At 44.2% G+C, this 15523-nt stretch overlaps 1 protein-coding gene across 5 annotated transcripts in view; it reads left to right on the forward strand.

The window, feature by feature from the left end:
• Positions 1-15480, forward strand: part of LOC143369261 (rho guanine nucleotide exchange factor 17) — a 57711-nt gene extending 42231 nt beyond the window's left edge. For 3 of the 5 annotated variants that reach the window (XM_076812981.1, XM_076812986.1, XM_076812982.1), the window contains 16 exons: positions 1735-1812; positions 2638-2742; positions 3159-3275; positions 3574-3860; positions 5595-5732; positions 5927-6021; positions 6231-6453; positions 7360-7451; positions 7519-7786; positions 8592-8699; positions 8921-9160; positions 9336-9403; positions 9718-10044; positions 10240-10410; positions 11041-11324; positions 12333-15480. In XM_076812981.1, the coding sequence (XP_076669096.1) occupies positions 1735-1812; positions 2638-2742; positions 3159-3275; positions 3574-3860; positions 5595-5732; positions 5927-6021; positions 6231-6453; positions 7360-7451; positions 7519-7786; positions 8592-8699; positions 8921-9160; positions 9336-9403; positions 9718-10044; positions 10240-10410; positions 11041-11303 (2580 nt within the window). In that variant the 3' untranslated portion in view covers positions 11304-11324; positions 12333-15480. The remainder of the gene's footprint in view (positions 1-1734; positions 1813-2637; positions 2743-3158; positions 3276-3573; positions 3861-5594; positions 5733-5926; positions 6022-6230; positions 6454-7359; positions 7452-7518; positions 7787-8591; positions 8700-8920; positions 9161-9335; positions 9404-9717; positions 10045-10239; positions 10411-11040; positions 11325-12332) is intronic. The other 2 variants (XM_076812983.1, XM_076812984.1) reach the window with 2 other exon arrangements.
• The last annotated feature ends 43 nt before the right edge of the window (positions 15481-15523 follow it).

Here is a 15523-nt window from a genome sequence, read left to right on the forward strand (position 1 = left end):
GAGGGGGACGTCGGCGAAGCACCGTCGACGAAGACGTGCTTTCGGAAAGTTGCATCGAAGCCACGACCTTGTTTCTCGTAAACAAGCTCGTTGCCCGTTTATTTACTTCGCGCAAGCGAGGATTCCGCTCGAGTGATCTACTTCGTGAAACAAGTTGCACGCCAAGTTATGCAGCCCTACACATCCCCCGTGGGGGTTGTTGTTTTCATCAAATATGCCATCCAGATTATGAGGAGAGTTCCTGTGCCCCGTGAATTTTCGAAATTGCCGAGGGAACAATTCTATCTGGGACAATCGGTAACCGTGACGCAACGTTGCACGCGCCCACCCCTTTATGGCGCAATCGATTTCAAAGGGATTCCCAATCAAACTTTTCGGACACTGCTGCTCTGAGAATCCACAGTAAAACCCGCATTTCTGTTTGCTTTTTGAAAATTCATTGCACGGCGACCGTTCTGGGCATTCAGAACGGAGGCTGGATCTTTTATTGCGAGCAATTCCATTGCTGGGCGAAAGGTTAAAGGTGGTGCTCGAAACAGGCGGGTGGAAAGTGAAAACGATTGTCCGTTTTATTAAATTTCCGCGTGAATCACCCTGTATGAGTGGACTGCAAACTTTACCGTTCAATATTTATTCAGCGTTATTCGCTAAAATCGCTCGCAAACTAATTAATACCTGTATAATCGAGTAAGTTTCTCGGTTTTAACGTTGTAACGAGGAAACCGTGTGGGACACGGATCACTGATTTAAACGCGTAGGATTCGCTACACAAACTTCCAGGAGGTAATCGAATTGAAAATTTCGTCTTTTGTTGGTAATCAATTTTCTCTACTAGACATATACTAGAGTTCTGAATTGTTTATTAGATTATTTACTTACGTATAAATGATTTGTAAAAGCTCGAGAGTGGTATAAATCCTCGAACAGAGACGCAGCTTTCTTCGTCGTTTGACATTTTAAGATGCTCGCCTCGTACGTGTGCGTCTAGTTCCACCGTATTCGTATCGAAGGCTCCCGGATCGATAAATAATGCCTGCAATTAGTCCGTCGTAATTACCGTGCCGCCTCTGCGACTCGATACGATCACGGAAGGACGATTCTTCATAAACACCGTTGAAAATCGACGGGTAAATGGGGCGCAACCTTCGCAGCCACCCTGCGCGTGATCTGAATTTGATGCTGCATCTATTGGCAGACGCGATCTCCAGATTTGTTTGCCGCGTATCGATATGTCGGTCGCGGCGCGGACGTGCTCCCACGAGCCCCGATCCCGGTTTCATTGGAATTTTTGACAGCGGTGTTTGCTGGGATTTTTCCCGCGAGAATTTTAATCGCGATGTTTACTCGAAATCTCGCGTGGCAGTTATGGTTGCACTGTTTACTCCGAGCCCCGTGTAACGATCTCAGCTGTGACTTCTGGGGAATTCGAGGAATTGCATTGGTGATTGAATTAGGCAGTCTACGCAAATATTTGCGCGCTACGGCGAGAAGAATTATTTATTATTCTTTTTGAATATTTCTTTGGAGGTGAACACGCGCGAAATGAAGATATTGTAGTATATTATTGACGATTTATAATTAATCACGTCGACATTTCTAGTAAGTAATTAATGCTCTTAGTAATTAATTTTATTTGCAAGAAGCGTCGAGGAACTTTGCGACTGAATATTGGAAAATCTATAGATGTGCAAGATCGTAACGTGTGCATAGCTAATGAGGATTTTGCTTCTATAGAAATACCTGCAACCATTGAAGAGTCCCGAAAATGCTGGTCTGGTGGACGCAGCAACAGTGGACGAGATTTTTTATCAGGTATACATCTCAGTTTTTCATGTCACTATAAAATATTCACTGTGCGCGAGCACTAGTTCCTTGTTTTGTTTTATCGATAGTATTAGAACTTGACAAAAGATGTTTCTAAATTCTATCGACTCCTAATGTTTTTGATTATAGACACGGAGGAAATATTCATTGTGACAAACAATTTGAACTATATTAAGGGAATATCACTGCAATTGAGTATAAAGGTTGCAGAGTTGTGGTATTTAGGAATTTGATCTAAATTCCTCGCGAAAATATTCACATGAAATAGACTATTATCGTGCGCAATATGCTCCTGCCTGACTATATTCGGTGTTTTCTACTTTCCAGAAATTCCGTGTGCTCCCGATGCACTGGAATTTTCTCGAAAACAAAAGCGAGGCGATAAAAGAAGCTATATGAAAGTGAAATCTCTTCGGATGAATTTCTTTAATGCTATTTATGTCGATCGATAGTGAGATATCAATTTTATTAAAAAATGAACGCGCTTTACAATGAAGCGAGAAAATATCAATACTAAGAATTTCAGAATTATTTTTACATGTCTCATATTTCTTTCTCTACTCGTCAAATATTCAGGATATAATCGCAACGAATCCTTGTGCTTCTGCGTTACGAAATCTGTCGTTTTCATGGTCAATTGTATCCTACAAATAACGCAGAACTGTAGAACACATATGTTTTCTAGGAGGAACCTGAAAACTCCAATGTGTTCGACAGTTAATGGAATTGACCCCTTCCATTGTTTCATACACAATTGTTTCTTCATCGAGATACAAGGTAACTTTGTCAAAAGAGATTATTCACGTGTTTCAGGTCCCCTCTATCCTCAATCATCACGAGGTATTCCTGGAGGAGCTGCGCAAAAGGCTCGATACTTGGGAACTTAAGCAAACCATTGGCGACGTATTTCTCGATGTGGTACGTTTTCACGTGTATCATTAATATTTAACCACTTAAATTGTAAAACCTGTTGCTGCTTATAATTCCTATTGGTAGCTACTATTAGGTTGTTAAACACCCTGTTTTCTAATGTTTACTTACCAATAAACCTTCAACTTCAAAGCGTCATAAATATATCAGTATCATAATTGAAGCATTGAAAGCAAAAACATCATTGCCGCTAATTCAATTTCGCAAATAATGTGGGTTAGTCCGTTTTTGTTCTCAGTGCCTCATATATGAATCCGGGTTTTCTGTTCCGCGTGAGTTCTGTCAAAGAATATTTCCCCCAGAAACATTCTAAACTTTAAATACACACTAATTATTAGAAGAAAAACCGTCACGAATGCTACATTATCCAAGGATTGAGTCACACCTCGCTGTCTCCATTACAGTTCACGAAGTCAGTTGTCCTGGAGACGTACACTCTTTTCCTGGACAATTGGAAGTCCGCGAGGAAGGCGATAAAAACGACCTGCCAGGCGAAGCCTGCATTCGCGCGATTCCTCGAGGTACAATATCCTTTGCTCTAAATAATGCTTCCGTTTCGGTATTCCTCATTTCCATCGTTGCTGTCGTTCCGGAACACCTCGAACGGATTCGGTATTCCAGACAGACGGACGGCATGATTCCCGTCTTGGGAAGCTCCCGCGGGGCCGAGACATTCGAAACGAACGTTTGCTACTCCAACGCCTCTGTTGTCCTGGCAATAAATTTCAAACTGCTCGCGTCCGGAACTTCATTTCGCTTCTCTGGAATATTACGCTCCATCAGTCGATATCCTCCAATTGTTCCCTTTCTCTGTGACAGACAATGGAACGGGAGCACAAGGGGAAGCTCGGGCTGGATCAATTACTGATCAAGCCGGTCCAGAAGATACCTCGTTACGAGCTGCTGATCCAGAGGCTGCTGAAGCACACCGACGCGTCCCATCCCGACTTCGAGCTGCTCCAGGCCGCCCAGAAGGAAGTGCATGAGCTGGTGGTGAAGATCAATTGCACGGAGAGGGAGTCCCTCGAGTGGGAGCAGCAGCAGACTACTTTGAGGGAGGTGCAGGCGTTGGTCGAAGGGCTCGCTGGTATCGTGACCAACGACAGGTGAGCTTACCTTAATCGCCCGCGGCAAACAATTCCATTTTCCTTTCTGGATCTTAAGCGGTAAACAATCACCGCTGCACACGTAGCATCCCCTTTTTGCAAGTACTTATTCGCACCTCCGGCGCGTCGAGGCACCAATAAAAGACCAACCTAGCAGTCTCCCACTCTCCCAAGTTCGGCGCGCATACTTTTATACTTTTATCATCCTCGTCGCACGCACGTACAATTTCGCTAGTCCCTCCCCCTCGCATCCACGGTCTTGTCCGTCCTCCTTCGCTCGTCTACGACCTTGTCCGGCTCTCTCGCATTCGTCCAAGCCTGCGTCCGTCCTTTTCCTGGAGCTAGTTGTCCACACTTTTTCCCCTCGCTCGGTGAAGCACCTGCGATAAAGAACACCCCCGCGACACGAGCCTCGGGCTCCCTCTTTTTCTTCCTCGTACGTGCAACTTGACTTGCCCTTTTTGCACCCGTCTTCTTCTCGGTGCCAGTTGTTTACACTTTTTTGCCCACGTCCCCTCGAGCACCGCGAAAAAAACCTGCTTGCCACGGCTCGGCTATCTTACTTTTTTCCTCCGACCAGTTTCGTCCTCCTCGCGCTCGCTGCACACCGCGGAACGTCCTTCTTGCACCCGTCTACGGCCTTGCCCATCTTCCTCGCACACGTCTGTGACCTTGTCGGCCTTTCTTGCCCGAGGCTAAGGCCTCGTCCCCCTTTTTCTGAAGCTAGTCCACGCTTTTTTCCGCACACCAATAGAAAAACCTGCTTCGCCGCGTCTTTCCTCTTCGTCCAACTTCTTCCGACAGTTCTTCTTGAACGCACGGAACGCTCGTTCCCCCTTTTTTTTCTGCAGCTAGTTGTTCGCACTTTCGCCATCGGCCTATCGAGCGACGACAAAAAGCCCGCCGCAACGCCTTGTCTCCAGGTTCCCCTTTTTATCCCCGTCCAGCTTGCTTCCTCCTTTTCCAACGCAAGTACAACTTCCCCGGTCCTTCTTCCACTCATCTCAGTCATCGACCGCGATTCTTCTGCTGCTACTTGCTCGCACTTTTTCCCCCTCGGTCTATGAAACGCCGACGAACGAGAGGGTCGTCGTGGCGCTAGCCTGCTTCACCCTTTCTTCCTCGCCACGTGTGCAACGGAGTATAAACTTTTTACGCGAGCGTACAATTGCGCTAGTTTTTCTTGCCGACGGGACACACTGTGCGAGTGTACAGCGCAAATATCAAAATGTAAGGGACAGAAGACCTCGAAGAAAATTAAAAAAAAATCTTGACGATTCAATTCTGTCGATGTTTTCGAAACTCGTGGTTTGGAAATGATTCTTTATGAGAATGAATAAAAGTGACTTTGAGTAAGGCGCTCGCAAAGCCTTCGTTTGCAATGCTGAAGAATGAAGTAGTATGACACTGTAATCCTTTGATTTGATATAAAATTTGATAAGCAACCGCAACTGAGTGCAGAATAAGCTTCGCACCGTATAATCTCTGTATATCTCTCGTGCGTTTCAATTGACAGGGGAGCGTTTCAAATAACTCGAACGCACAATAAAGTCGTCTATCGAATATTTTTGCTGTTCGTGGAAAAACATTTCCCTCGCTCTTTCATTTCATGAGCTAGTCAACCTTTAAAGCGTGCACACCGTATCGATTACCAATACCGATGCGTGTCGCAGCAGAGTCACCTGGGAAAACAAAAAGATTCTTCTGAACTGACGCGTCTATTTTATTCCGCAGAGCTTTCGTACGCCACGATCTGGTCACCATCGCCTCGAACCAAGGAACGAGAAAGGAACGCGCGCTATTTTTGTTCTCCGATCTGCTTGTTATCACCAGTATCAAGAGGAGAAGCGGTACCATCAGAAAACCGTCGACGTGAGTCCCTATCAATTCCACACAAATCTATTGATAGGTATAGTGAACAAGTTCTCCCATTTCATTGGCACACTGAGACATTACCACGAGAATCTCAGTTGCGTGTTTCTCAAGTTTCATTCTCAGTCATCGCGGTAGACTTTTACATAGTTTAGTGTATAGTATATTTTTCTATATACACGACTTATACACAGAAGTTCCTGCCCGAATAGTCTAGTCGGCCTACTGGAAGCGAATAAGTACAAAATGCTGATGAGAATACCGCTGGACGACCTAGAAGTTATGAAAGGTATCTCGAAAGGAGTAGACTAATGACTCGAGGCATTGAGAGCAAAGACGGACTAACCCACATTGAAAAGAAATATTTTCATTATTGCTACTAACTCAGTTTCGCAAGAAATGTGGGTTACTCTGTTTTTGCTATCGATGCCTCGTTTCTGCTTCAATACAAAATCGCGCGACTACGCCGTGTGTGAATATCTCTTTTTTTTTCTGTAGCCAAAGATGAAAACTTGAGGCGAATGGCGCGCGAGGTCGACCATCTTCGAGAAGACTGCGCGACGTTGACCCATCTTCAGGAACTCGCGTCCACGTTGCATGGCGCGAAACAACAATTGGAGGATCTTATCAAGGACATGCTAGGACAGGCGCAACGCCAATTAGCTGAAAGGAACGCGGCGCACTCGCAGTTAGCGTGTCTGGAACTGACGCTCAATACTCAGTAAGTAGAATTTTAGGGTAAAGTTATTGGGGGATTTGAATTCTGGGACACTTTTTCTCCCCTTTTCTACTGCTTTGTTTAAAAAAAGGTGTCCTATAACGAACTAACGAGGTCTCTGCTATTCGAGCTTCGATACAACGATATTCTGTTTCATTCTTGTACGCAACAATCTTGCATAATTTTAATGGTAGCACAAGAAATTTGCTAGAGCATTTCATCACGGATTGATAGCTGATTAAAAAATGACGCTACCAGTTAATGGACTCCCCTTGTTAGACTAATCATGAATCCTGAAACCTTTCATAATTTATATCTAGTGGAAGAATCACTTTTCAACTTCACGGTCTGGTCTTCTTTACAAAGTTTGTATACCCGTCACAGCTTGTTTGTCACATAACTCCCAGTAAATTTCGTCGCGAATTCTATTCCAAAGTGGACAATAATACCAATCGCCAGGAACTTAAACGTCGATAACCCATTGCTCAGCTCGCAAAGCCACATGTTCGCAATAACGTATTTTTGTAGTCTACTTCCCTCACGTTCCGTGTCCACGTGCAAACACCCAATATTAACCCGTTCGCTGTCAACCCAAAAGTGCAACGTGACGTATTATGGGTGGAAGGAATATAGAACCTAAAATCAGCAGGGAAATACAGTAGCGGACTGGAATATTGGCAGTCGAGTGCCAAGGAACAGATCGTATACGTCTCCTAGAGAGTAACACATTTAAATAAGCCCTAAGCATACCAAGAAGGTTCTCCGAACCTGTGCCATCGTGTTACGAGTAACAGAATTACATAAGGCGGTCCTTACTTCGCTCCCTCCACCACTATAACTCGCTATGTACATACATACTTCCCGCTTGCGACACCATCATGCGGCACGAATGATGTCATTCGTTTCCAGGGCTGGCATAGAGAATATCTCCGTGATGTTCACCAAACCCGACAAAAGGGCAAGCTGGGAGGAGAGCTTCAACGAAGCCAAGCAGAAATTAGGTGAGTTGCGGGCAGCATCCGCATCAGTATCCGGCAAGCTGACCTATTCCGGTGTCTCAACTTACAGCGTTGTCCGCCGATAGGAGGCCCTGCCCAGAGTTTGTGGGACCACTGCCAATTCGCAAGACTCGAGCTGGCCTGCAGTTCACTTGCGCGGCACCCACCTTGGCGAACGGGCAGGGCTCGAGGGACGTTTGGGTGTGCAACAGCGACGGATATGTCGGCCAGGTGTGCGTGCTTAGCCTGACCCCCGAACCGCCGCAGGTCATGTCCTGCAACGGGGTTTGCAACGCGAGGATCCTGTGCGTCGCTGGCATCCCAGCTTACACGCAGAGGTAGGGTTCTTTGTCTCGTTAGGATGTTAGGGACGAGATCTTCGAAGCTTTCGCGGCCTGAGTTCTGAAGGTTTATAGTTTATATCGTTTATGTGCAATGCCGATGACGGCTCGAGACTTCCGGAGAATGAGTGGTGTCCTTTTGAAGTGACGCGCTAAAGTATGATCACCTGACGATGAGTCTGTCACTCATATCCCAGGCCCCTTTATTACGTCACATCTTGCATTTGCCATTTGAGAGACTTCAGTCAGGCCCTAGATCTATAAACTCTTCGAGTGAATGTTGTATTTCTATGTGGATTTTCCATCTGAATCTTGGAAACATAAGTGCGCCGCTGCGTTTGCGAGAATGGGGGTGTCATTGAAAGATAGGCATTGTCACATCGTTTAACTGTTTCGTCTACCACTGTTATCAGTATCCTCCTTGCAACCCTTCTCAAATACTAAACCTCGGAAACCTGTACAAAAGACAGAATTTGCCATTAACTAGCTTTATTATCATCATCAAAGATCCGGGGCGCATTGCTGCTGATACTCGGTATCTGTGACCAGCTAAGAACATCTTTTTGAAGGGACACAACTTAGAACCGCAAGCCTCATGTAATATAAGTTGCAATATCGGGAGTGTTTAATTTCTGTAAGATTCCCGAGGGGGAAAGACGGATTGAATGGTCTTCTACGGAAATGTAGTTGGAGGTTAATGTTGAAAGGAATCAGGTTTATTTTCACAATAATTTTGCCTTTTCTGCGTGCTTTGTAGGGCGAATAGGAGGGTAACTTTTCTTTACTTGTGTCATACTTTTAGATCGAATTCGTGCGTGACTAACAACATTTCGTACGCGAACAGCAAGAGCGGCATAAGCATCTCGGTCCAGGATGTCGATGCCAGTGGCGGGAACATACAGTTAGATAGGTAATGTTTGTAACTTGACAAATATGTCGTGACACTTTAGACACCGTCGATTGTCCGATCATTGTGCTTAACTGATCATTTCGAATAAATCTTATCGAGATAGGTGAATCACCTTTCATAATATTTTAAGTATCTACGCGTTGCACGAGATGCGCTTGAAGCCTTTTCATTTATTATGTCTCATTGGTGATCTGAAAAAATAAAACAAAACTGTACTGCAGTGGCTCGAGCTCCGACGAATTGGACTCGGACGACATTCCATGTGCAGATACGGGTAGCTTGACATTGAGTGGTGATGTCCCAAGTATCGATAACTCTACGATAGAGGAGGATTTCAATCAGCCGACCATGTGGCTGGGGACAGAGGATGGATGCATACACGTGTACAACTGCAACGACAATATCAGAATAAAGAAGAATAAAGTGAAGATACAGCATAATAGCAGCGTGCACTGCATCATGTAAGATTTTCGTTAAACTTAACTCGTGTATTCGCTGCCCATTCACTTCTATCTCTTTCCGTAGTTTCTTATTGTACTTACTATCGTTTAAACTGTGTTCATTCAAATATGTATGAAACGGTATTGCAAAAAACGTGTTATTAATGTATTTGGATTTACTTGCTTGTGATTTCAGATACGTGGACAATAAGGTATTCGTGTCTCTCGCGAACGGAGACATCACAGTCTACACTCGGGATCACTGTAAGTTCCACTTACCGTGGCTAAAAATATTACACCTCGGTACTGAGTAATTTATACATATTCAACATGAAGTTAACTTTTTTTTATACAAAGTTGTATTACGTTTAATTTTTCGCTTTAATGGATCCATGAAGATTTCAATTAAAAATTCAAGTCGATCATATCAAACATATCCAAATAATTCCTTATTATTAAACCTAGAATTATAAATAAAGCATTTCATATATCCTCTCACATCACTACCTCCTCTATAACCATCTTGTCGAAGTTCCTCGACAGCCATGTCTAATTGACAAACAATCATTAAATTGCAGTGGGTGGTTGGAATACGCCCGACCCAACGACCGTATCTGTAGGCACAGTCGCATCCCCGATCACAAAGATGCTTCCAGTATCCGGGAAATTGTGGTGTGGTTGTCATAACACCGTGAAAATCTTCAACACCCACACGTTGGACATCGAGCACGCGTTCGCGGTTAGCAACGATACATCTTTATCAGTTTCCTGTATGGCCAGTTCCGGTGGACTTGGAGTTTGGATATCTTTACACAATAGTGCTGTCCTACGACTGTTCCACTCTTCCACCTACGAGTGCTTGACGGACATCAATATAGCACCGGCTGTCACCAAAATGCTTACCAGTAAGTCTCTACATAGACGTAGACATAAAAGACATTGTCATGAAAGAAAAAAAAAGTTGTCAAACGATATCCTTGATACAAGCTGTCGGCTATACTTTTTGCTGTGCTGGAAGATACCGTAGAGTGTGGTGGGATGTTACCCAAGCTACGGTGTCTATGGTATTTATTTTAACGGAAGCTTTAAACTTGCTGCAGGTTGCGATGACATAATACGGCAGCACAAGGCCGCGTGCCTGAGGGTCACCGCACTTTTGGCTTGCAACGAGTTGCTTTGGATCGGTACGAGCGCCGGCGTGCTATTGACTGTGCCAATTCCCCATATAAAGCCATCCACCCAGAGAATGTCTCAACCGCCGATCGTAACTGGTGTGTATTGACGTCACGATCGATCGACTATAATCTCCAGCCTATTACTCGCGATATATAATTAGAAGCTGGCTGCCAACCGGTCGCGTACTTCCCCAGAAGTGTCAGCTTCAACGTCGCCGAGAGATACAGGGCCGATCAATCATTTGCGAAATTTTTGGAACCGCCTCCTATATCCCTGACGCGATACAGGATATTTATAAAATGCTCGCCAGCCGTGTGTCAATAAATCACGTGAAACGGTGCCTTTGACATTGTACTCGAACAAACATGCCTTCGAATCACTAGTGCAATTTAATTATGATGTTTATCCGCTGTGCCGTGGGGAAATTGGGAGTTTCTGAGGAAATCATTCAGATCTTATTTCAGTCTTATGTTTATCTGATTCACACGACACTAGGTACCTCGTTCAAGTCGTTACTCATTATAGGATTAGAATCCTTACGTCTCAATAAAAAAATTGCAATATCTCGTGGCTCTAAGAATGAAAGATAAAAAGTGTGTTCTTCGAGAACAGAGCTACCACACACTACGCGTCAGACTTTGAGCATCTCATTTAAAATAGGCCCGAGAAATATCAGTGTAACAATATTTCTTTCAGCAAAAATCTGATTTTATCATGTTCCTTAGGTATTCCCCATGGACACACCGGGCACGTGCGATTCCTCACGTGCGTGGAGACGACGACGCCCTCGAACCCCGATCCACGCCCAAAGGTGAATCCGTACTCTCTGAAACCCAGCAAGAACCAACAGAACAACATCAATCGCGGAAAGCTGCTGGTAATATCGGGCGGAGACGGTTATGAGGATTTCAGAGGACCGCAGGCATCCGCCGAGCTGCAGGCTGGTCGCGAAGATTCGACCAATCATCTGCTGCTGTGGAAAGTGTGATGTGACCTAGTACGGCCCTCGGTAAGTCTTCGTTTACAAACTCACCATTTGCTAAGAAATCGGCGCTCGTATTCCATCTACACTATGCTTAACACAATTTAGATAATCACAATGAAATTGTAATATGCTGCTAGCAAACGTTCTTAGAGACGATAGCTCAGGATTTTCTCTGGATGACGAAGGGTTTCCAGATCCTCTCTCTTTAATCTTGCTAATTCCGCTCAGAAACTTCAATTTACCGTTTTTGTTATATTTATCGAACCCTCCGGACATACTTTACCATAAGCCCAGGTCCATCTGCATTCTAAAAGTTCCTTCAAACTTAAGCTCGAAGAATCCAAATACTCGGTGCTTTCACGTAATCTGAAGCTAAAGAATTCTTCCATTATACACTCCTTCAAGATTCACGTTGGAGTTGAAGTTACTCAAGTTACTCTCAGGGGCGGATTTGGGTATAGACTAGGTAGGCTGCAGCTTAGAGCGGCAAATTTCGAGAAGCTACCGATTTTGAAGAGCGGCAAATTTGGGGGAGCGGCAAATTCTGGAGAGCGATAAATTTTGGGGAGCGGCAAATTTGGGGGAACAATAAATTTCGGGGAGCGACAAAGTTTGAGCAAAAGAAATTGGAAAAGGCTAAACACAGAGACTTGAGACAGCTTTAAAAACAATTCACTTTTTTTCGTATAGCAAATTAACAATGGTACTCATATGTGAGTTGCCATATTTTGAAATTGAATCGTTTAAATTAAAATATTTGATGATATTTTGCGGAAAGGGTGGCAAGCGCTTGTTAGCTTAGGGGCGCCAAATCTTCAAATCCGCCCCGGGTTACCCTCTCAAGCGAGGACCAGCATCAAAATGCAGTAGTAGAACATTCAAACCCCTACACTGAGCCACTCACTGTTCACCTCAACACAAATTCAAACACTGTTAAGAGATGTCAAGCAGCACCTGTCGTCAAACACCCCCGCGGTACATCCAGTTCGAAACACAGGGCATACGATTATTTGGAGTTTTGCTGATCCACAGGTAAGGGTCGCAGTTCACGCACGTCGGCATGACACGCCGTGGGAATCGTTGTTGCGTGTGCACTCCACACGCGGTCGGGTCCGTCATCGTCCGATCGTGGCTGTTCAGGACGTATTCGCCCGACGGTTTTTCAGGGAACGCGGGAAGGTTCTCTGGCTGATTTTGGCCGAGTGGATCAAGAGCAGAATAAGAGATGTTCGTTATTGCCATGGTGCCAAGAGACACGGGCTCCACGCTGCCATGGAACCGGAATAAATGATACTTTCTATCGACTACCTTTCACCATGATGGCGACGGTGAATCAAGATCGAATACCGAGTGATTCGTTTGAATTCGTTTGTTGGATCGCTTTATAAATGGCGTCGCGGGAACGATTCGGTGAAATCGAACTAGGAAGATCCATTAATCGATACGTTGGACACGTTGTAGAACCATGAAATTTGATCGGTCGCCTGGCAAACAACCGCTTTTGGCCATTTAGGAGCGTTTGATTTCAGAAAGTCGCTTCATGGATTTGTATTTTTTCACTGGACCGAAGGGTAAATGGTTTATCGAGGTTGGACCGGGCGTTGCGGAGATTTACCGCGCGCCGTCATAATTTAAGATCGATGTACTTCGACGTTCACTCGTGGACGAAGCAGGCGGAAAGGTGCACGCGCCTCGTCTCGGGGACTCACGCGTGCACGTAACTCGTTACGAGCGGCGTTAATTAGGGAAATGAACTACGATACCTGGAAGAGCGTTGAATCGAGCTTATTCTATACACTGACACTGGCCTAAGGTAACGTAGACTAATCCAGTTATAGTGTGCCAAAACGAATTTATCATTGTCCATCGTTCGACGCTGCGCAAGAACTGACGTACTTCATTCTAACGTTATCATTTAACAAACGCAATTGTATGTGTTCGTGGTTTAACCTGTAAGTGGGATCCTTTCGAACTTGACCGTTGGACACGGATCACGAGCAACTGAATACGAATATCGTGATGTTTTTGGAATTGAAATTTGTCTAGTGACGTTGTTATAGTTGCTATTCGAGAGTTTTTAAACTCCTCGGTGAGAGATGGCGACAGGGGATTATTGAACGAATTGAAATTTGTTGAATGGGAGAACAAGTGTAGTTAATGAAATATCTCGCCTTTCTTTTCCTTCGCGAGGAAACGTTGTTACACAGGGGAGGAACTGACGAAAGAGTAGTGATCCGGGAGTCTGAGAGCCAAGAATAATTTGTAATTGAATGAAATTCTCTTAAAGCTTTGTTGTTTCGAAATGCATTGATGGCAGAAAATCAAAGAGGCCAATTTGTATAGTTTCCCCCTCTTCGAAGGTACTTTTCTATGTATTAAGCTGTTTATACCTTCCGCGTGCGCTTTATTCGCTTAAACCGTAAGCGACCCATCTACTTTTTTATAAACTTCTAACGACTCGCGGGAATATCGACCATATACAATTATAACATACAGCGTGCTTGACAATAATTAATTGATATCGGTCCTTCAAATAGTCCTACACGAGACCAAATGTATCGTCACAATGATAATGTCAGCTGATGCACCCAGTCGTCCCACTTCTGGAATAGCTTCGTGAACGTTACACGCAAATGCACTTATTGAGTTTCAGAAACTTTTCTCTGGAAATGAATATTAAAATGATTCTCCTATCTTTTTCTTTAAAATCTTGTGAAGCACAGTGTAAACACATGGAAAAAGAAGTTATAGCAATAATGGTCGTTGATTTTACCCTTTTTCTTCTCTTTTCTGAATCAAAGGTAAAATGAAGGCAGACATATTCGGCCAAGAATATAACGAACCGAACAAATTGTTAATAATTATCGGAGTAACGGGAGCCGAAAGTGGGTGATTGAAATCAACGATCATACTGGTGTGACCTTTTTATCAAAGTACCGCAACACTTGGTTCTTTTATGGATTTTTGTAAAACCTTCGTCGACGTTTCGTACCACAGAGTGGAAGATATTATCGTTCAGCCCGCGAAACGGAGGGAAATGGTAGGAGCCCACTGATTATAGAATACAAAGAGAAAAACAATGGTAAGAAAAGGCAGCACTGACAAGTGACACTAATGATCGCGTTGTTTTACCGAAAGAGTCAGTGCGCTTCCGAAACGCGCAGAACAAATTAAAGAACAAATTACTGGTTTCAGTTAATCGTACGCTCGCACGAACGTTGCACGGATCTTATTAACACCCAGCAGACCGATACCAAAATTTTAGTTCCTGTTTCCAATCGACTGAAACTGAGAAACGATCGTACACCAATTCTCGATCAGTTAGAGGGAAAGAAGCCCTTCTTGATGTGCGAATACATCGGCATCTGTACGCGCGATAATCGCTTTTTACAAGCCTACTTGCACGGGTTAGGCACGATCTACTTGTTAATATACATTCGGAGCCGCGTGACAGGGCTTACATATTGTTTATGGGTGTAACTTTTATTGCCGTGCCTGGAGCATACCTTGACGCGTGCAGTTCACTTCACGATCGGCTCGAATGGAGCAGAATATTGTGAGAGGAAGAGAGAAGTTGTATGAGCGACGAACTCTGCCTTCGACATTTGTCTTTCACGAATTAAACTTCAGTTTACCCGTAACACGTGTAATCATATCGTAAGTATGTTGCGTGCGTGTGTGCGCGCGTGTAAGGAGAGATTGGATCGAACAAGTCGCTGTGGCCGCACAATCGCGCACGTTTTTTTCTTGTCTTTTTTTTTTTTTTAAAAAAACATGAAAGAATGCACGACTGTTGGATCGACAGCGTAGTTGGGAAAGCACGATTTTTGCAAATTCTGCGATGTTTCGCTTCGGGTTGTCTCTGTGTTTACCTAGCGAATAGGGGATTGAACCCTGATCCCGGATGCTCCGCGTGATTTTTCCTCGACGAACGGATGGGACATGAACATGGATAAAGAGAACTACTATTATTTATTGTTAGCTACTTAAGGGTATGTGAAAGTACGTCAAGCTGTATCGCGATTGATACTGTACGAATGCATCTGTGGTATTTCTAGTGTGCAATAAAAGGTGTCATGTATTCAGCAACGATCGCGTCCGTAAGTTATTATTAATTGTTATAAATGTCTTAGAGGCGAGATACGTAACGACGTAAAAAAATATATTTGTATTATATGTACTCCTTCTTTTCCGTCTGGCGTCATTATTTCGCAACCCGTTCT

Source organism: Andrena cerasifolii, chromosome 5 (genome assembly GCF_050908995.1).
Source record: "Andrena cerasifolii isolate SP2316 chromosome 5, iyAndCera1_principal, whole genome shotgun sequence".
Classification (NCBI taxonomy): Eukaryota; Metazoa; Arthropoda; class Insecta; order Hymenoptera; family Andrenidae; genus Andrena; species Andrena cerasifolii.